The sequence below is a fragment of the Notothenia coriiceps genome, unplaced genomic scaffold (assembly GCF_000735185.1).
Source record: "Notothenia coriiceps isolate Sejong01 unplaced genomic scaffold, NC01 NC01_scaffold00000339, whole genome shotgun sequence".
Taxonomy (NCBI): Eukaryota; Metazoa; Chordata; class Actinopteri; order Perciformes; family Nototheniidae; genus Notothenia; species Notothenia coriiceps.
Genome location: NW_011333040.1, coordinates 2,390,721 through 2,411,707, shown reverse-complemented (window position 1 = coordinate 2,411,707; position 20,987 = coordinate 2,390,721). Strand labels below are relative to the sequence as shown.

Genomic DNA, 20,987 nt, shown 5'->3' with positions numbered 1-20,987 from the left:
AGAAGTCAAACCAGAGTCAATATCGGAGTTGCTTTGGCTGTGTAGTATTGCTAACCTAGATGTGTTTAGCGTTGCCTGATATGTAACGTTACTGCAGCCTGCTCTCGCGGAGGAGGTGCTCTGTAAGGAAGTCTGAAGGAAGGGGCGGATTCCTTTGTGTACTTTCAAATGTTAGTGCACTCGAGTCGGTTTCTGAAACTTACCTACCCCACCTTTAAGAGTGTCTTAGGTGGTGGTTGTTGTTGTTGTTGTTGTTGTTGTTGTTGTATGCAGTATTTGAAATGCACTGGGTACACATGTGAATGAACAATCAGAGGGAACATTGCCCACAGCAACATGCAGAAAATGCATTTGAAATGCTTTATGACTTTGTACTGTTAGGAATATGTTAGCTGAGTATAGACCATGTTCATGATAAGTTCAGTGCCCTGCAGAAACGCCGGTTTTGCCAATTTGTTTTGAAAGTTCAACTGTTATCAAAAAAGTGAGAATGTTTACTGGTGATTCTGGTTACAGACTAAAATGCGATAAAGATGTAAAAATGGAAAGAAAGAAAGAGAAAAACAATCAATCAGTGCAGGCAGAGTGTCGTAAAGGTTCATCCAATCAAATCTTAGATTATTTTTGTGTTCCCTGTAGAATGAAATGCAGAATCTCTTTTGTACACAAACTTATTGTGGAAAAGAAAACAACAACAGCATGAGCCTGTCTGACAATGCTGAATTCAAAGTGAGACAAAGTGATTTGGTTCAGCCTTTATTGTTTGGACATATAGCCTCTAGGGGGCAGGCAGGTAGATGTGTGAATACAGTGAATACTGTGAATGGATGTGTGAATGGGTGCTTCTCATCCAATACTGTACGTTTGTAAATGTGGGAATGAATGGAAACATTTGAAAGAATGTTTTAAATAATTCAAAGGTTTCATATAACTAAATATACGACATATCCTAGTTTTAAAACCTTTTAGACATTTCGGGTTATGGAATCCTATATTCTTGTACCTATTTTGGAGATGCATGGGTTCTACAAGACACTGAAAATATGATGATCAGTCAGCAGGAGTTGATCTGTCGTACATAGAACAGCCATCCACAAACACAACTCTCAGCAAAGCACACTGCAGGCGTTTCCTACTCTGCTTGCCTGACACCAGAAGCTGTGTCGAGTGTTTTAAACTGCTCAGAGGTTGGCTGTAATCGGTGAGCAGCATGAATGTCGATGTGCTTTCAGTATATCTATGTGTATGCATGTAGTGTAACCCTGTGTTTCTGGTGGGGGCCAGTCTGGGCTGCCGGGGGCCGGCTGGGAATTGGGTACTCACAGAACTACTTCCACATGGTCCAGCGCCCACTGGTCATGTCCTGCGCCGTCCTGACGTGGCTGCCACCATCGCAGCATCACCCCCTTAACTCTGGCCTCTCTGCAGACACCATGGGAAACATTGTGAAGTCAGTGGGGGTCAACAAGTATCAGGTATTATATTTGTTTCAAACCAGCCTAATGAAGTAAACCATAATTATTTAAACAGTTACTTTTGACTTTATCAATAATTAATAAATCATTTGAAAAAATTCTTTATACCTCAGTTAGAAACCATTATAAAAAACAACGTTAAGGCTGTGACAAATGTTTAAACTCTGGCCCTATGACGTTTGCTTTATATTTAGTTTTTTTTAATCGAGAACACTTTGCCAAAGTGTTAACATTCTGGAAAACAGCTGTAAGATATCTGGGCTTCGAATTGTACATTTGTAAATAAATAAAGGTTATTTGATGATGATAACCCTAACAACATAAATTAATAACTTTTACAGCATGCATGAAGGATTAGAAAAGATAATTATGAAGCCATTAGTAACAACCCTCATTCGTGGTGTTTAAACTGAGTGTCTCTGCGTGTCACTCACAGTGGAATATTGTAGGAGACTCTCTGGGCCTTTATGAAGTCTTTGGGCTGGTGCTGGGCGATGACGTGCCAGCTGACTCCATTGTTGACGCTGTACTGCAGCAGCACAGCCCGGTCCACTGTGTCCGCCTGATCCAGAGCGATGTTACAGCTGTCTGTCTGTGCCACGCTGCCGATCTGCAGCACAAACATGATCTTACTGCGGGGAAACAGAGAAGAGAGAGGGTTGGAGAAAAGGAAACATTAAAGGTTGATAATACAGATCCTGGTGTGGGGTTCTGTACAGTATCTGTTGGTAGTACCTGTACCTGGCTCTAGTGAGGTCCAGTGGTTTGCTCACCGCCTGCCTCATCTTACAGCCATTGAAGTAGAGCGAGTCTCCGTGGGCATGAGGTGAGAGCTGCCCACAGCCGCTGCCCACCCCCCCGCCCTGGATCAACTGCCAGTTCTCCGTAGAAACACTGCCGGACTCAAAGTTATCCTTGATGGAGCTGGGTAATTCGTTGCTGGAGAGGGAGCAGTCGTCGCCTGTTTGGGTAAAAGGAAGCAGAGACGAGGTGATGACATTTGATGAAATATGCCAGTTTACTAATGCCATGTTGGAACACTGTTCAAGAGATGGCCTTCAAAAAAGCTGTCTCAATCACAAGAAAAAACCTAAACAGTACTTATAGGAAAATTATGTTGTGTATCTAGCTGTGTAGATGTAATGTTTCTGTTTGCAGCCCACCATGGTATCCCTCATCACAGATGCAGACTGCTCCACTTGTACAGTAGCCGTGGCCGCTGCAGAGCCCCGGGCAGGCCTCCCCGATGTAAACATGGTCCACGCCCCAGCTCTGCCGCTCTCCTGTCCCCTCCTTCTGAATCCAGCGGAACTGGGTAGCCCTAAAAATACACCAGAAGTCAGAAAAAGCCACAATAAAAATTGCTGCATGGTTTTATTCAACTGTTCTGTTCCATTGCTAAGAACGGAAATACAATATTTGTGTGCTCCCACCCTGAGGAGACGTGGTCTGGCAGCTGGACCGTGACCCTGGTCCACGTGGAGCTGTTGACTGGACTGTAGATGGTGGACTCGTGGAACTGGAAGGGAGAGCAGCCCACGTTGTTGACTGAGGACGGGAGGCACTCTGACTGAACCAGCTGCCACGAGTCAGACCTGGAGAGAGAAAGTGAGAGATGAGAACCGTCCATGTTAAAATACATTTGATATCCATTTCTATGAATTAAACAAATGGAACACCGTCACAGAAGTGAGAGCGGGAGCACTGAAAACTGTCAGTTGAAATGGTCAGTAGCTGGTGCAGATTCAGGCTAATGACTCGTGTGATTGACTTGAGATTTAACATTGATTTTGTCATGACACCACCTTCTCCTTCTTCTCCATCTATTTTCACAATAAATGGAAAAACATTTAAAAGTTTTGGTGTCAACTATTCGCAAAGGAAAAATACTCCATGACATAAAAAGAAAACCTGACATGAAAGGTACAGCACATTTCACAGTTTGAAAGTGTTTTCCTATATAACATTCTCGTCCTGCCTTGCTTACCTTGCGTCCTTCCTGTACTGCAGCAGGACAGAATGATGGTCCTCACAGGTGTCTGCCTCACATCCGACAACAATCTGCAACAACAAGACAGATGTACAATAAAGGGTCAAAGCCTCCATGTACAAGACAGGAGGCAGCTTTTAATATAGCAGGTGTGTGGCTCTCTTGTAGCACTGTACCTTAAACTGTAGAACATATCCAGGCTGCACTATTAGCTCTCTAGTGGCCAGGATGTTGTGTGTCTTGTCTTGGTTCTTGTTTGGCCAGTAGAGGTGGAAGGAGGGGTTTCCACAGAAGCCAGCTGTGCGCACAGCGTTAGGGTAAAAACTCCAGCTCTCCTCATGTGAAACACCCTCTGGTGGAAGGCAAAGACGAAGGAAGAGAAGATGAAATGAACTTGTTATGACTGGTGATCTTTGCATCGCTGATTGTATCAACACAAACAGACTCACCATCATCAAAGGTGTCAAGCAGGGTGGGAGGGTTGATGTCTGACCCCCCCACTAAGATGTTGTCGATGGCCCACTGTGCTCTCTCCAGGCTGGGGGTGGCAAGGCCAGAGGAAATGGTAAATGGTTGCCACCAGCGAAGGCGAGTAGCATTGGTCAGAGATCGCTCCGGGAGGACGATGTAATCTCTCCTCACCGACACGTACTTCAGATAGTCCATCTCATGCAGCAGTGTCCAGGACACACCTGAGGACCAGATATGTACAGTTTCAAAATGGATGAAATTATAAACAGATTACGATTAAAAAGGAAAAATGAATGGAAGTTGTTCGTGCACCTCCATCAGTGGAGTAGTCCAGCAGCACGCCCTCTTTACGACATGTTGGACGGTGGCACATGGTCATGTTATCTTCACTTCCAATCCTGGCCCAGTACTCCACAAACCTATCCACAAAAACACAGTTCCAAATGCACTTAGAGAAGCACTCAATGTATCAGAAGATGTCTTGCTGTGGTTGAGTACTAACTTTGCTCCGCGGAGGTCCAGGTCTGCAGTGACAGCCTGTCTGGCATCAGCTCCTCCAAAGTACAGCGCTGTCCCCTCCACCAACACCCCGCAGTCTGTGCAGGGTCTGCCGCCCTCCAGCACCTGCCACTGAGGGCCCGCAGACCCCTCCCAGTCAAAACGCTCCTTCAGGGAGGCCTAAAAAAGAACAATGACACAGGTATCTGAATCAGTGAACATCTCAGACAGCTAAAGTCTACTACTCTTTTAGTTTTATAATTAGAGTATTCATTTTTTTTCTTTTAACTGTGTGACAACCAGAGAAGGTCTTAATTTTGTTGTTTTTAAACTTAATTTGGATAGAGTCTTCATTTATTGGTTTTAAACTATTCTGTATCTCTTTTATGCATGTTTTCTATGAATCTGTTATTCCACTATGTTTATCTAATACATTCCTTTCTTTTGTCTTCTCCTTATGTGTTAATGTTGATGTAAAGCACTTTGAATTGTCTGTGTCTGAAAATGTGCTATATAAATAAACGTACCTTACCAAAAAGTGTATCTCGAGTCGGTTTCTCCAAAATTACCTACCCCACCTTTGAGGTATGACATTTAGACTTTTAAAAACATATATAAAATGTCTTCACTATCTAAAACTATGTGAAATTTGGTAAGTTAATTGAAAAGAAATTATGTTACCAATGACTTTATTCAGAAAAAATCTACATTCTTCTTCCCATGTCTTAGCCCTTTTTAGCTTTTGAAAAATGAATTCCAGGCTAAGATGTACCACAAGTGAAGGCCTCATTGTTACACTCATAAATTGAATGCCTTTTTAACAATCTCCATGGGAACGCTGCTACCTTCAGAGCAGTGCTGGCGTAGCAGTTTGGTCCGCTGAATCCTGGGTCACAGAGGCAGCGCTGATCCAGACAATCTCCATGCCCTCCACAGTGGACGCCACACGCTGGCCCGATGTAAAAGTTCTCCACACCCCACTTAATGTCTGAGTGCTGCTGGAAAAACCGGAACCGCACCGCTCTGGAATAAAGACAAGATTAAGGTTAGTCAAAGGTTGTTTCATCATTTATGAGACAAATATTTTAATAATTAAAATGACAATAATGAAATCCATCAATGATTAAGGTAAAGTACGCGTTGATGGTACAATTAAATATGAAGCAGTACTGTATGTTTTGTCAGAAGCATGTGAAGGTATGAGGTAGCATGACTCACGTGTCAGCCAGGCTGTCAGGCAGCAGATAGACCGCCCTCTTCCAGCCTTCAGCAGGGAAGAAGACTGACGGCTGGGACACCTGACCTCCACAGCGGGGGTCCGCAGGAAGGCATTGGGGCACCAAGTACTTCCAGGTCACTCCAAAGTCCACTGAGTACTGGACATGAATCTGCCGGTCTGCATGACGCTCTTGCACACTACAGCCAACTGCAATCTAAATGAAAACCCAGATATTAACAAAAAAAACATCACAGCAATATTTCACTTTAAGATACATTTGATACACTAATCATGCAACTCACATAAGTGAAATAAAGTTACCTTGAACTGCATGACCCAGCCCTTGTCAGGAATAATATCATGCGTGACAGCATACACCTCTCTCCCATCAGCATTGCCACACACCATCACTCCATCTGGAGAGCTGCAGAAACGCTGCACTGAGCAATCCTCTGAGAACAACCAGTGATCGCTCACTGAGAACAAAGAAACAATTCAAAAGTTACAACACTTTAAATAATAAAAACAATATGACATAACTTTACATTCTTTCATTGAGGCATGGATTCAGTAATACCTATAGGAGTCTCCTCCTGCTCCCCCGGCTGGTCCGTCCTCCCTGAGGTCTCGTCAGCAGCAGCTCTCTCATGGTTGGGCAGTGCCACGCCTCCAAAAGTATCAGAGATCTGCGCTCGTGGGTCTGAGCCTGCGATCAGGACGTTATCCAGAGCCCAGTCACTGTGGTCCGCTCCCTCATGCTGAGGCTGCCACCAGCGCACACGCACCCCTTCCTGACGGGCAGCAGGGGGCAGCAGCACATTCACAAACCTGAACAACAACAAAAACATGAAGAAAGTCACATAAGTCCAAAATCAAAAACAATGCGCCCTTTCCCGTTATGTAGTAGCCGTGGATATATGTGTGTTTACCTGCAGAGGATATGCAGATGAAAATTATCACAAATCACACTTTTCTCTTTGAGACTAATGTTTTTTATGCATTGTCCTTTTTTTTAATTAGGACTAATAATGATAACTCTGTTGCATGTAGGAGGAAATACCCATGAGTCATTGGTAAAAACAATCTTACCCAGGCTTGGTGTACAGATCATAGAAGATCTCTGTCAGCAGGTGCCAGTTGATTCCTCCATTCAGACTGTACTCCAGAAGCACTCCCTGGTTACGGTTGCTTGGTGCGATCATGCAGCCGTACATGAAGTAAAACTGGACGAACTCAGCGTTGGTCAGGTTCAGGTCCACTGTCACCAGCTGACGGCTGCAACTCTGTGCACAGACACAAAGAGAAATGTAGTGTAATGAGTCAAGATCAATCTGTACCATCCTTCTAGAAACAAACACAAAAGATTCTTTTTATCACAAACAACAGTTCAGTCAGAAAACGTTTAACAGCAGCATATAGTTTGAGTTTGCCGTCTAGGCTTCGGCCTCATCACTCCCTGTAAATATGGGTTACATAGAACATAGAGGAGTGATGAATAAATAACTGTCCCTTGAAGCCTACAGGTGGATGCTGGGGCGGTGGTTGGGCAGAAGAGTGGCAGCAGCAGCATTAACGAGATTGTATTTGGTTGGTTAAATAAGGGGGTAAGGCCACGCGTATATGTATCATTGCTGCTCGAGTTGACTGCACTAAACTAGCTCGCAGGGGGCGGACTGGGACTACAAATCAGCCCGGGACTCTCGACCGGCCCACTTCGGTACCGCAAGTTATTACCGCTAGTAAATTGTCGACGGGGAGGGGTGCTAGTGATTTATCCGACCGGCCCACATCGTCCGACCGGCCCACTTCAGTACCGGTCCATCGGGATTTGTCCCAATGGCCAGTCCGCCCCTGCTAGCTCTCATTATCCATTACTTAGTGTTAACCAGAATAATAAAAGTGACAGAGGTACATTTTAACTTTAAGAGTTAAACAGAGCAGTAATTTATCTTGATAAAGCTTCATGCAAGACTTTTACAAGGCTGCTCCTAAGAGGTTTCTCTGGCAGTGTGTCCATCCACATGAAAACCAGCCTGTCAATAGTTATCCATTTACAACTCTAAGTGCCTTGGGAAAACTTAAGCTGACATAAGGGCAGAAAGCTACTTACTTTGTGGTCTTTTATTTAATATATACTCAAAGTACGGTCATTCACATATCTGTCCTTTTGAACTCTCGCTGGATTATTTGTTTGTCCCATTCAATCCTCAAATGTCTGTGATTTTGAAGTTTTGGTTCTTTCAATCTCTAAATACTATGGATTCAAAGGTGGGTTGTTGCGTAGATATTATGTATGGTATTTATGTAAATGCTATTGAATACTTTATTCCATATTCATTGCATATTTCTCTTCCACCGAATCCCTGGTTGTGGAATAGTTCATAATGGAAAATGTTTTGATAAAAAAAAGGTGTATTTACCCCACTGAAGTGCAGAGCAGCTCCAGAGGCCACGGCTCCACACACAGTGCTGAGTTTCCCTCCGGTGAGAACATGCCAGTGGGTGAGAGAGGGAGCTCGACTGAAGCTGTCCTTCAGCTGTGAGGGCAGAGCACCCACGGGCTCATCGCAGTACTCTCCCCCCCACTCTGTGTCACACCTGGGGAGGAGAGGGGAGTCAGATACAAATATTATAATAGAAATAAAAACTCACAATCAAGTTATGATGACATTTATTTACAAATCTAGATCCTTGATTCAGTAACTTTATGTGACCAAATCATTAGGTCAAAAAATATCCCACCTTCAAATAAGCAACATGACCGCCAAGTAATGCAGAGATTAAGAAAAGAATGTACTTGAATTACAAAGGTGTATTTCACTCGAACCCCTTGTAGCTCATAATGAGAAGTAGATATATACATGCGTGAGGTTGCCATTACTTACACACAGGAGCTCTGTTGGCAGCGTCCGTGTCCAGAGCACATATCAGGGCAGCCATCTCCAATATAGAGATTATCCATCGCCCAGGTCTGCTGCTTGTCAAAGGGAGCCTGCTGGAACCACCGGAACCTCGTGGCTGGAGACCTAAAGGCATAGATACAAGTGTTGGATACATCTCACAGATTAAGTTTAAATAAATAATGTTCAGTATCAAATATTTAAATTGCTGACATGGCACTTTATGCTTGTGACATAAGCATGCAAGTCATGTTCGGGGCAGTGCTGACCTGGCATACGATGGGATAGGCAGGGTAACACGGCCCCACTTGTTGTAAGTGTCAGAGACCAGCAGCCTTTGCAGGGTGTAGGAGGTGCAGTCGGGGCTCGTAGGCAGACAGTCACGGACCAGAGGCTGCCAGGTCAGACCCAGATCCAGAGAGTACTCCAACTCTACGGCTGCGGAGTAAGAAGAGAAACACAATTGTCAATTTCATGTATATTCAGGAAACTGCAATTAAAAAATTCAATCATAAAGACAGCCTAAAAATGAAAAATAGGATATCAGGCCTTTTTAACATGTTCATTACACATTTAATGAGTTGTGAAGATGTTTTGCAGATGAATAAATAATGAATGTATACTTCAGTTGCAGCCTTATTCAGAATTGACTTAAACAAATAATTATTGTTCTGTTTCTTATTGCTTACAGTAGCAGGAGTTGGTGACAGAGCAGGAAGCGGAAAAGTCAAACTGGATGAAGGCGTCTTGACCCAAACTGATGTCAGTGGTTACAGCATAGCGAGTGTTGGACTTCTCTATGAATGCGAAAGCAGGCCCATCAGAGCCACAGACAGGCATCCGGGTTCCTCCAGGGTGGAGCAGCCATGAGCGCCCGTCGATCGAGGAGAAATCATCCTCCAAAGGTCCCCAGCCACTGGCACTGCCCCCTACTACCACCTTTGGGACAAAAGATACAAGTTGTATGGTCAATTTGTAAGGGGGACGAAAAAAATGAAGGTTTTTAGATGGATAACATCAAAGATGATTAGATGCTTCACTGGAAATGACTTATTGATTGATGGAAGGATGGATGACTGGATGGATCCTCACTTACTGTACCTGGTCAATGACCCATGGGCTGAAAAAGTGTCCATTTTCAGAAGGCTGCCACCAGCGGAGGCGAGTGGAGGATGTGCGGGCGCGCAGCGGGATCTCCAGGGCAACCAGGCGAGCTTGATTGCTGTTGTTACTGAAGAGGAATTCCTGCAGGAGGCCCCAAGTAAGACCCCCGTCCACAGAGAACTGCAGCAGGACTGGCTGAGAGCGAGGGTCAGGAGCCGCCTTACCACAGCCAAGACGCAGGAAGAACTGAACAAACCTGCAGGGTACAGCCATTAACACATGATATTATCACTATAGACTGGAGTTTAAACTACAACGAAACATTGTTGTATGGTTTATTTGTGTGGTCTGTTGTTTGTTTGTGTGACTGTAGCTATACCTGGCATTGGACAGATCCATGTCATTGGTGACCAACATGCGCAGGCCGTCTTCACTGAAGAAGAGATGGTTTCCGCTCGACATGATACCGCACTTCCTGGATGGCTTACCGCCGCTCAGTAGTCTGAAACGCTCAGCATCTATAGCGCCACCTAAAGACACAAGGACACACACAAACACACACATAGAAAGCAACAAAACATTAAGCACAAAATAGTAAATCCTCCATATGCCGTATTAACACATCAAGATAACTGTAGTACAAATAGGACCAATTTGATGAATTATTAAATGATTTATTTTGTGTCTGTAAGTTGGTGTACCTTCAAAGTCTTCCTTAAGGAAGTCAGGGTGGGGGGTGTCAGGCACAGAGCAGTCTGGTCCAGAGAAGCCGGAGTCACACACACAGTGGCTGCCACCCACACAAGCCCCGTGACCATTACACATGTCCTGACACTGAGGGCCAATGTAGATGTTGTCTAACGCCCATGTTGGAGGAGAAGAACCAGTTGAAAAGAAACCCTGATACCAACGGAACCTCACAGACCTGAAGAGAGGACAACATGCAGGGATTAGAAAGAGAAAAGGATAAACTGATAATATGAACAAATATTGTCTTGAAAGCATATTATACAATTGGAGAAGGTTTTCCCTTGTGTACATTTATGCATCTGTACAGGATGTATTCATGTGTCCTTACCCGCAGAGGCGAAGCTTGCCAAAGTGAATGACCTCCCTCCTCCAGCCCTGTGTTGTTCCAGGGAAATAGAGGCTGGCAGGGTGGAGCTCTGTGGAGCACAGTGAGGAGGGCTGGGACCCTCCGGCACACAGGGGCACCAAAAGGTGCCAGGTGGCACCAAAGTCCCGTGAGAACTCCAGACGCACCGGGTTAGAGGAGGAGCTGTCAGCTGTGCAGCCCACATTAATCTGGGGAGTCATAAACATACACCACATCAGGGAAGGTGGCAAGCCATGATTTATGTTTTGAATGAGTAAGTGTTATTATTGATGCTTTGGAGAAGAAGCCATCAAGGCTGGGCTTGTTTACCTCAAACTGGATGATAGTGTTCTCGTTCACGTCAATGTCCCTGGTGGTGATGGAGTGCTCTCCAAGCTCGCTGGAGACAAACACCATGGCTGACTCATCCTCCTCCCTTCACACAAACACAAAGATTGATCAAAAGTATCAACATCGTTTTGCAAGTTTTATCACCTTTGACTTAATAGATGATGACACCGTCATTGTCATCATTCAGAACTGTTTTTCTTACATTCCAGTCTTCTGGTAGGGGCAGTAGAGGCCAGTGTTTCCCCCGGGGAAGAACAGCCAGTTGGATTCATTGGGGCCGTCCTCAAAGCTGTCGATCACCACCGGAGGGTTGTGTAACGAGCTGCCGTCAATGATGAGATCATCTATGACCCAAACCTCCTCCTTCTTACCTGAAGGGGATACAATTGGGGAGATTGTTGCACACTGTTTCTAGGATGATAAAAAAAAGCTAATGCAGATTGCGTCCACTCACCGCTGTTGTAAGGCTGCCAGAGTCTGAAGCGTGTGGCGTTGGTCTGAGCGCTGGCTGGCAGCGGCAGGTGGAGGAACAGAGTGTCAGTTGTAGCTGGGAAGTAAAACTCGTCGAGCATCAGCCAGCTGATTCCTCCGTTCACAGAGTACTGCAGGAGTATTGAATGGGAGCGCTCCGGGACACCTAGAAAAAGCCCACAACTGTTATGACAACATCCTGAGAAGAAACAATATCATAAATATCAAAAATACAGTTTAACAAAGAAGAAACAAGTCATACATGTTACCTTTAGTGATGAATTTAAAGGAGAACTGGATGTAGAGAGTGTTGGCGCAGTCTAGATCTCGTGACACTATCATTCGCAGACCATCCTGCAAACAGACAGAAAGGATTGCATTGTTTATCAGATAAAATGTCAAGGTCATTTAACAACATTATTATTTCTCTGTATGTTTCTTCTACATGCTGTTTAGGACCCATACCCCTTTGAAGATAAGGGCAGTGCCAGATTTGAGAGGCTCTCCGCTCAGGGTTCCCCTCTCTGCTCCGTACACCTCGGGCCACGTCTCCTGCTGCAGGTTCTCATTAAAGTCCTCTCTCAGTACAGATGGCAGGGGGGCCAAAGGCACACAGTGGGCACCTCCATAACCCTTGTCACAACTGTGTGAACATGGGGCAAGGTTAGGTAACATCTAGGCAGAATATAACTGTTAAAATGACTAAAGCTGTGCATAAAAACATGTTTTACTTACATGCAGCGTCCATTGTCACAGAGACCATGTCCAGAGCACATCCAGGGGCAGCCAGGGGCGAGTAACAAGTTATCTAAAGCCCATCCTTCTGCTCCTGGGGTGAAATGGGTTTGGATCCAACGGAAACGAGTTCTGGGGGAACTAAAGCATTCAGAAGAATTTCGTAAAGAAAAGCGTCTGCACCTTCACCTTCGACGATAAACCCATTTTTGTTTTACTATTTATGGTTAATTAAGTAAAAAAACACATACTTGGCGGCACTGGGCAGATAGACGGTGATCCTTCTCCAGTGTTTGTACTGGGTGGAGGTATAGATGGAGCTCTGAGTATAGCCAGCGCAGCCAATGGCGGGAGGCACACACTCCGGGGTGATGAGGGCCCAGTGATGGCCGCAGTCTGTGGAGTACTCCAGTCGCACACCATGAGAGAAGGAGGTGGACTTACTGCAGCCCATACTCAGCTCAAACTGCAGGAAGGATGATCCTGAAACCTCAAAGTCCCAGCTCTCTGCATATCTTGGTTTCTCTGCAGACACAATGTCAAATCAACGTCACATTTTTTGGTTTTAACGTTAACCTGATTCTAGTAATCACACTATATTACAATGTTTTAACTTTTGACAGCGCCTTGAAACAATTCGGTTTTATATGTCTGCTTGGATTAGAAAGTTTGGTTCAGCCAAATACGTTGTTTATCCCTAACTGTGCTGAAATAGGATCTGAGGTATTTGAGATAAATCGGTCATAAAAAATGCATGTTACCAATTTTCTATGCCATATTAAACACAACTTTACAACCAAAACACAAAGTCCAATTGCAAATAAAGCCTTGAAAATCTGTCCGTGCTTGTTTTACAGCGCAAATGAGAATCTCCTTGAAGTCAATAAGTGCTTTATGTGTTTACACAGGGACACCGGAGCTTTATATTTATAGATGTGTTGCCGAATTGATTTTGCTTTGCAGTCTTAATTAATGGCCCCTGTTGTAATGCAATTCTTGTGCAAAGTAAATCTGCTCAAAGCCTGATGCAAGCATAAATATCTGGCAGGATTTTCATTCAGGTTTGCTCTCATTAATAATGCAGGACCCACGGTGCCACAGTGAACGGGTGATTCCATTTCTGCTTTTTGTGTGGGTAACACTGAGATGTCAATGTACAGCCATCTATGTGGTTTGTTGAGTATGTGCATATATGTGTTGGTTAACTAGATGCGCTTATGCATGGATGTTTTGTATGTTTTATTTATAACTCATCGTGCAACTGTCCAGCTGATTTGCAGCAACATCCTGCTTCACATTCCCTACAATACATTCACACTGTAATTCACTCATTACAAAATGAAGCTTTACTGAAGCAGCTTGGTGTTAAGTGTCTTACTCAGTGGCCAATTAACAGTGTCCATTGAGGAAGTCACTTCTTCACTTTGCATGCAGACATTTATAAGCAAGTCTAAGAAATTCAACTGATATCCCTGTAGTCAAATACTTGAAATGTTGTTGGTATTGTATGGTAATGTGTTTGTGTCACTCACTATCAATGGCCTCGGAGTTGAAAGTAAGTGCCGTGTCCAGAGACAAACAGTCCACAGTCACCTCCCCTCCCTGAATGCGGTACCAGTTGTGCCTCAGAGGCGTCGTGCCGTCAAACTTGTCATGGAAACCTGTTCTTGAGCTGTCGTTCATACCAACAAAGACATCGTCTAAAGCCCACTGGGCCGAGTGTTTTCCTACAAGGATGGAAAGAAATAAATACAAATGGAAAAACCAAAATTGTGCTTTAATATCAAAGAAATATTGCATTTCTTCAGTGCTTTTCTGTAGTGTTATGCATATTAATACTGGACTTACCTTGCTGTGGCTGCCACCACCGAAATACTGTGTAGGAAGTTTTGGCTGCAGATGGCAGCTCGATGGTCACCACTTGCGGCTCCAGGAAGGAACTGAAGTCAAGCTCCCTGACAAACTGCCACTGGACACCATTGTTGGTAGAGAACTGGATAATGACACCTTGAATCACAGAACACAGAATGGATATATATTTAAGATGGGAAATCATTGTCATAAATGCAGAACTAAGTCAATTAAGTACATGAAACAATACAATATAGTGCATTACAAATCAAATAACCAGAAGCCCTGATTATTACAGATAAGCTGTTTAGGAGGCTGGCAGTGTTTTATCTGACATTGCAGGAACGATCAGACTGAGCCTTCAGCACTGCTGCGGGCTAGAGATCCACAATCTGCTGACTGGTGAACAAAATAGAACCGACAACAGTAGACTTTGATTCTCCATTAGAAAAACCACCACACAGTCTTGGCTGGATCACAGGATGGATCAAAGATGGACTAGTGAAGAAACAGATGGAGACAAGCCAGAGGTGAACAGATCAGATTTGTAGCTGCTCGCTTCAGACTGCACTGTTAAGAACAGCCACATGAATGCAGCAGAGGGCCTCAACACAGGGTGTGATAACTACCTTCGTTTCGGGAGCGAGGCCGGGTGCAAGTGGGACCCAAACTCTTGCTGCCAATTCGGATGTAGAATTGCACCAACCTGTGTGTAAACAGCAACAACAACATTTCAATTCCACACTAAACAGACCACCAATTCAACTGGTTTGCTGTGCTTACACATCAAAAGCTTACAGGTGTGTGTTTGACTCACCGTGTGTTAGTTGTGTCTAGAGGCACTGTACGCGCTTCCCTCCTCCCAGGGCTACTGAAGTAAAGAGCTTTGCCCTCTCCAATGGTGCCACAGCCGCCTCCGATCTGTCCCCCACTTAGACTCTGCCAGAGTGGGCTCAGCTTCCCCTCAAAGCCCTCTGTCAGCTCTGTGGGACTGGCTACAGCTGGGACACAACTATCCTGCTCCACTGTGGGGGGAAGGAGGGAATCACAAGGTATAACACATCAGGAACATATTTGTTATTGTTTAGTGCTTTATTATTTTGCCTTTTCTTCCTCAGTTTTGTACCTGTGTATCCCATATCACAGAAGCAGACTCCAGAGATGCAATCACCATGCCCCCCACAGTGGTTTGGACATGGCTCAGAGATGTAGACCCCATCCAGGGCGAAAGGAGGGGCATCTCTGTACATGCTGCTCTCCTGGAACCAACGAAACCTGGTTTTACTGGGAAAAATGAGTGGAAGCGAATTAGGGAATGAGAAACAGCAGGCATTTCTTTTTATACCATCTCTGCTATAACTGCATATTCCACGTCTAAAGAAAATGAATAAAATCACAGTTACATCTTTGCACATTGAATTGCATGCCTGTTACCATAGCTACCTGGCAGCAACATTGCGTGGTACGACCACAGTAACCCTGCTCCACTGTTCGTAGTCTCCAGTGTTGTAGACTGTGGGCTCTCTCAGCTCACGGCCGCTCCCCTCACAGATGCCTGCCCCAGGGGTTCCTGGGTAACATCCCTCTATCACCAGCGCCCAGGTACGGCCGGCATCATGAGAGTACTGCAGCATGACTGGAGCAGACGCGCTAAAGTCTGACTCACAGCCTATGTTCAACTTGTAGGGGAAAGAGCGGACAGAAAATAAAGGTCAGCTTATTCTGAATAAGTTTGCCTGATTGTATTTAAAGGGACATCTTTAAAATACTTGCTGACTTTCTAGTTTTAACTCGTTCCATAAGTCTACCTTAAACTGAAGGGTATATCCAGGGCGCAGGGCAAGGTCTCTGGTGACGGCCACCCTGTCCCCATCGGAGCGTCCAAACACCATGGCAGAGGGCGTTGAGGCACAGAAGCTGTCGTTGCTCTCCCTAACCATGCCTTCATTACCCAGCATCAGCCACACACTCATCTGGTTCAGAGGGTAGTCGAATGCTGGCTTTTCGTAAAAGTTCTATAGAGACAGAAACATTAATTTTAGTGTTTTGTTTCAACATGGTAAAAGCAATATTCTTCATATGATAAGTGGATATACTTTAGAGATTCCTGACCTGTGGTAGAGTTGGATTGGCCATGGGGATGATGTGTTTCTCCCTCTCTGATAAAATGATCACATCATCAATAGCCCACTGGTCATAACCGTCCCCAGAGTGAAGAGGCTGCCACCAGCGAAACCTTGTGGAGGGGGTCTTAGAGGCCAAGGGAAGCTCATAGTGGACAAAGCTAGGAACGAAAGAAGAGGCAGGTTATGTATATCATTCAATACTCTTTTCCCATACTGAATACAAAAACAGTAAAAGCAGATCTCTTGATTGGTAAAGATGAGAAATATAAATGTCTTCTTCAACGCGGGATCTCTCACCGAGGCTTAGTGAAGTCAGTGAAGTACATCTCAGCGATGAGGCCCCAGCTGATGCCTCCATCGTTGCTGTACTGCAGCAGCACTCCTTCCTCCCGGCTGTCGGCCTGGTTACACTCCGACCAGTCTCCACCCACCCGCAGGTAGAACTGCACGAACTCCGCCCATTCAGTGTCCAGGTCCCAGCTCAGCAGCTGCCTCAGCCCGGCCTGACAACAACAGGAATGTTACGTACATGCATATTGAGGGAGCGACAGTCAACAACATGTATAAGCTTGACAACATACTTTTAGGTGCGTTATCGTTTATATCCATTGGTCAAATCAAATCAAATCAAGTTTTATTTATAAAGCACATTTAAAAACGATTTGTGGTCGAGCCAAAGTGCTGTACATGTAATAAAAGCACACTACAATAACATAAGGAAAAAAAAGTTGTTTTCTGGTTGGAGTTTATACAGAGGTCAAAGGTCAGCAGTATTTAACAGGAAAAAAACAAGACAGTAGTTAAAGATTGCATTCTGTTGCTCTGCCAAGTTTGCACAATAACAAAGTATTTATCTTAATAACACAAAATGTTTTAACCTTTGTAATCTGGATCTGGGTTTGCACCAAAACACATTTGGATAATTATAGGATTTATGGCCCTGATTTATTTTTAAGTAAGTGCTATAGTTTACACATGCATGCATATCAAAGACTTTAAAAAGCAATTTCTTAACATTGTTTTGCAATGTTAAGAAATTGCTTTTCAAAGTCTTTGATATGCATGTGGATCTGGATGTTGACCCAAAACATTTTCACTTGTTAATCTGCATACTGACAAACTTTACTTCAATCTGTTGACTTCAGCCATAACAACTAACAGAAAGGCAAAGGACAAAAAAACATGACATTCAACAGATTTATAGTTGTTTTACCTTGCTGAAGTACAGGGACGATCCAGATGAGACCACCCCACAGCCCATGTCAGGGGTGACCACCTCCCCACCAATCACCTCCTGCCATGTGGCCAGCATTGCATCCTGGGACTCAAAGTCAGAGAGTACACTGGAGGAGAGGAGGGAGGAGGGCTGGCAGTCTGTTCCAGAGAAACCATCATCACACCTACAAGAGAAGACAGTGGCTGAACCTCCTATCCTTTATCTATCCCACAAACATGTATCAAAAGATAAGAGTGTGTGTGTGTGTGTGTGTGTGTGTGTGTGTGTGTGTGTGTGTGTGTGTGTGTGTGTGTGTGTGTGTGTGTGTGTGTGTGTGTGTGTGTGCGCGTGTGGGTTCTGCTGCTGTGTGAAATGAAGGTCAGCAAGAGGGCAATATCGTCATCACATCATCTCAGTTTAAGGTAGGCTGAGGATGTGTCTGCAGTGGGGGTGCATGCTTGTACATGCTCGCAGTTCGGTGCAAGTACAGTGATGACAGATGCATGTAGAAGTGTAGATAGTCAGGTTTAATGGGGGTTTTATAGCGGGAAGGTTTCTTGGCCTGCTGCTTCGGTGACTTACAGTATATCAGACCACCGCCTAATCAAAACTGGCTGCGTCTGTTTTATTATCATTTACTGCTATGACCCCGTGACCTCCCATCACACCCTGCAGGAGATTAGACCGACTTTATTTAGGAGCCGTGTGGCAGTATGACATGAAGGTGGAGGTCACAGTGATCCGTGTGGAAGGTTTATGTGATTGTTTGAGTTGATATATGTGTGAGGCGAGGCTGTAACAGTACATGTATTTCTCAGGAACTGTTCAGTACAGGATGAATGTTTCAGTATGAGACTTTTTTCATTTCTGTTCGCCTTTTAATAACTGAATTATTACAGTGCTATTATCGTTATGCAATGTGATTACAGTATTGGCACATGAAGAACACACAGTATTACAGCAATGCTGACAGACTGTTTTTTATGTGATTTAAGATTACATAAAGTTTGACCAGATGTTAATATTTTGTGTGGTTAAGTATCTAAATAATTGAAAGGACCATTTGCCCCAAAAATATATCCAAGACCCCAAAAATGTATGTCTTTGTCAAGGGATTGAGAGGAAAAGTGTAATTGTGTGATTTCTTTCTGAAAAGTGCATTTATTAAATGTTGAAAATGACTGTGAACAAAGCACGCCAAACCTTTTTAAAGCATCACTTGAAATTCTTGGTGCCAATGAACAAAAATGTGTATGGAGATGTGTGTCTATGTGTGTGGACATGTAGACATTTACAATAATAGGGGTAGACGCACTATAGTGTCCTCTGTTTTAACTTTACACATTCCAGTAAACACTGTATCGCAGGTGCATTGTGCTTGTTGACTACAAAAGACAACATAAAAGATCAGATCCCAGAGGGCACTTTGTGAATCTTTTTTTCTATCTACTGTACAGATGATAGCTTCTTACCACGTCTTCTGAGGCAGAGAGAGAGTGATGCGTCTCCAGTCTTTGAACTCTGATGGGTGGTAGACACTGGGAGCTGTAAACTCAGAGCAGCTGGGCATGCCAGGCAGACAGGCCTAGGTGAAAAAACAACATTTTATTGCAATATACTAACCATTTTGGGCTAAAAGCATTACCTAATGTTGTTACATAGAATGTATTATTGCAGATTTTGTTTGGTTATAAAATTGTTAAAAAACAGCCTGAGATTCTGATGAATCACCCTGAGGCTACTTCAGCCCCACAGTGTATGCTCATAAAAGGCATTATAGTGTCCCTGACCTTGAACACTGAAACACAAGCCCAGATTAAAAGTACAGGACATTCAGAGAGTTACATTCTGCACTTGCCAGGTGACAGCAGTTTCATGCACATGGGAAAATGAGAGGAAATTCACTGATGGAGGACTCATTACGCCCTATTCAATTCCAAAAGCAATAAAAATCTTGGCAGATACTTTGGTGCCTTATGAATATTTATGAGCCAGTTGTGATCACAGAAAATCTATGTTGAATTATGGAACGATAATCTGCTTGCTGATTCAAGTATTGCCATGTATTTGCAAATAGTAGGATGATAAAAAGTAATTGCGATAATTTCTCATCTGAAACAAAGTGCCACATTTAAATATATTTATATATTATTACAGAGCCCGTAATGGGTAAATCAATATTCATGATCATGAATTAATGATATGTTTCCTTGTCTTTCCAGGAGGACTTCCACAAGTGTAAGTCCTAAATAAAGGTGCAAGACGAGCTGTTAAAACAAAAGGGATCAGTATTAACATGGAAACAAATGTGAAAATGTATCATGCCCCCTCACCTCTTTGACCAGGTGCCAGGTGAGGCCGTGATTGGTGGAGAACTCCAGGCGGACCTGAGTGTCAATGTGAGGGGAGGGCTCGCGGCCGCAGCCCATAACCAGTGAGAACTGAAGACTGTAGGATGCTCCAATCTGCATCGACTGAGTTTCCACGTAACGAATACTGGAGCCAGGGCTGGGCTCCCCAGAAAAACTAGAGAATAACATGAAGAACGAGAAATAAAGTCATACAATAAAAGCAAAAACCTTTAAATGCTATTTCCAAATAATAATATAGTATATACATTTGCCTCAGAGCATTAAGTCTCCTACCTGAGAGTCCAGTCATGCTGACAGTAGGGCTGGACGTGGCCCAGGTAGAATCCAAGACTCTGTGTGACGTCCAGCACGTTGCTGAAGTCAAGACTGATGGTGTTGAACAGCACAGAGGTCATGCTGATTTCATCCAGAGCCCACACATCGTGACTGCGGCCTGAATGGTACGGCTGCCACCAGCGGAACTGAACGCCAAACTTACGAGCACCGGCCGGGAGTTCAACTGACACGATCCTGGTCGGGGGGAAAGTGATGATTACACTGATTTAACACTGGATGGAAAGTTTGCTTGACGTAAGTAATGCATGCGCCATAAACACAACCCACAGATGTGAGAATAGTGGGGGTGCTATCCAAAAACGTTTAAGCTTAAATGAATCTCACAAGTTTATTGAACTGTGACTCAGACACTGACTTGGATCTAAATATTGGATTATAGCGTCCTGTTGGAAAATCTTAAATAGATTTTGACACAATGCAGATGGTCAATATCACTAGCATTAGTGAATACGTAGTCAGTCTTTAGTTTGTTATTGCCAACTTTGTTTCCTCAAACAACTGTTTTCATATTTGCCAAGACAAATTTCTGTATCCTGGAGCTTATTTTTAAAAACATACATGTGTTAGAGGAAGACCCTGCTCTTGCATCTGCAGGTCAGATAGTTGTGTAAAACTTGACCCTGACTCACTGGCCTCCTTTGACCTTTCTTGTGGTGATGAAGAGCTCTGAGACCCGGCCTGCGCAGCTGGAACTCAGCCCACTTTGTCTTCATTACACATAGATGGCTCTAACTGGCTCAATGGGTCCCAGTGGCTTACACCTCCAGCACACCATT

At 44.1% G+C, this 20,987-nt stretch overlaps 1 protein-coding gene across 1 annotated transcript in view; it reads right to left on the bottom strand.

Moving 5' to 3' along the window:
* The window catches only part of LOC104950072 (reelin), a 93,087-nt gene that overhangs the window by 3,499 nt on the left and 68,601 nt on the right, over window positions 1-20,987 (bottom strand). The window contains exons 20-62 of the mRNA XM_010776528.1: window positions 20,149-20,385; window positions 19,837-20,029; window positions 18,976-19,088; window positions 17,501-17,687; window positions 16,585-16,790; window positions 16,274-16,445; window positions 15,970-16,176; window positions 15,605-15,840; window positions 15,288-15,445; window positions 14,979-15,186; window positions 14,791-14,867; window positions 14,159-14,317; window positions 13,843-14,037; window positions 12,562-12,835; window positions 12,311-12,451; window positions 12,041-12,218; window positions 11,845-11,929; window positions 11,559-11,741; window positions 11,307-11,475; window positions 11,084-11,189; window positions 10,736-10,962; window positions 10,359-10,582; window positions 10,037-10,187; window positions 9,655-9,913; window positions 9,243-9,492; window positions 8,823-8,991; window positions 8,539-8,679; window positions 8,074-8,251; window positions 6,743-6,936; window positions 6,231-6,481; window positions 5,975-6,129; window positions 5,653-5,867; window positions 5,280-5,457; window positions 4,439-4,614; window positions 4,249-4,355; window positions 3,915-4,157; window positions 3,642-3,817; window positions 3,463-3,536; window positions 2,909-3,070; window positions 2,639-2,796; window positions 2,217-2,436; window positions 1,910-2,107; window positions 1,324-1,422 (exon numbers count right to left, since the gene is read on the bottom strand). Coding sequence (XP_010774830.1) covers window positions 1,324-1,422; window positions 1,910-2,107; window positions 2,217-2,436; window positions 2,639-2,796; window positions 2,909-3,070; window positions 3,463-3,536; window positions 3,642-3,817; window positions 3,915-4,157; window positions 4,249-4,355; window positions 4,439-4,614; window positions 5,280-5,457; window positions 5,653-5,867; window positions 5,975-6,129; window positions 6,231-6,481; window positions 6,743-6,936; window positions 8,074-8,251; window positions 8,539-8,679; window positions 8,823-8,991; window positions 9,243-9,492; window positions 9,655-9,913; window positions 10,037-10,187; window positions 10,359-10,582; window positions 10,736-10,962; window positions 11,084-11,189; window positions 11,307-11,475; window positions 11,559-11,741; window positions 11,845-11,929; window positions 12,041-12,218; window positions 12,311-12,451; window positions 12,562-12,835; window positions 13,843-14,037; window positions 14,159-14,317; window positions 14,791-14,867; window positions 14,979-15,186; window positions 15,288-15,445; window positions 15,605-15,840; window positions 15,970-16,176; window positions 16,274-16,445; window positions 16,585-16,790; window positions 17,501-17,687; window positions 18,976-19,088; window positions 19,837-20,029; window positions 20,149-20,385 — 7,689 coding nt within the window. The remainder of the gene's footprint in view (window positions 1-1,323; window positions 1,423-1,909; window positions 2,108-2,216; window positions 2,437-2,638; window positions 2,797-2,908; window positions 3,071-3,462; window positions 3,537-3,641; window positions 3,818-3,914; window positions 4,158-4,248; window positions 4,356-4,438; window positions 4,615-5,279; window positions 5,458-5,652; window positions 5,868-5,974; window positions 6,130-6,230; window positions 6,482-6,742; window positions 6,937-8,073; window positions 8,252-8,538; window positions 8,680-8,822; window positions 8,992-9,242; window positions 9,493-9,654; window positions 9,914-10,036; window positions 10,188-10,358; window positions 10,583-10,735; window positions 10,963-11,083; window positions 11,190-11,306; window positions 11,476-11,558; window positions 11,742-11,844; window positions 11,930-12,040; window positions 12,219-12,310; window positions 12,452-12,561; window positions 12,836-13,842; window positions 14,038-14,158; window positions 14,318-14,790; window positions 14,868-14,978; window positions 15,187-15,287; window positions 15,446-15,604; window positions 15,841-15,969; window positions 16,177-16,273; window positions 16,446-16,584; window positions 16,791-17,500; window positions 17,688-18,975; window positions 19,089-19,836; window positions 20,030-20,148; window positions 20,386-20,987) is intronic.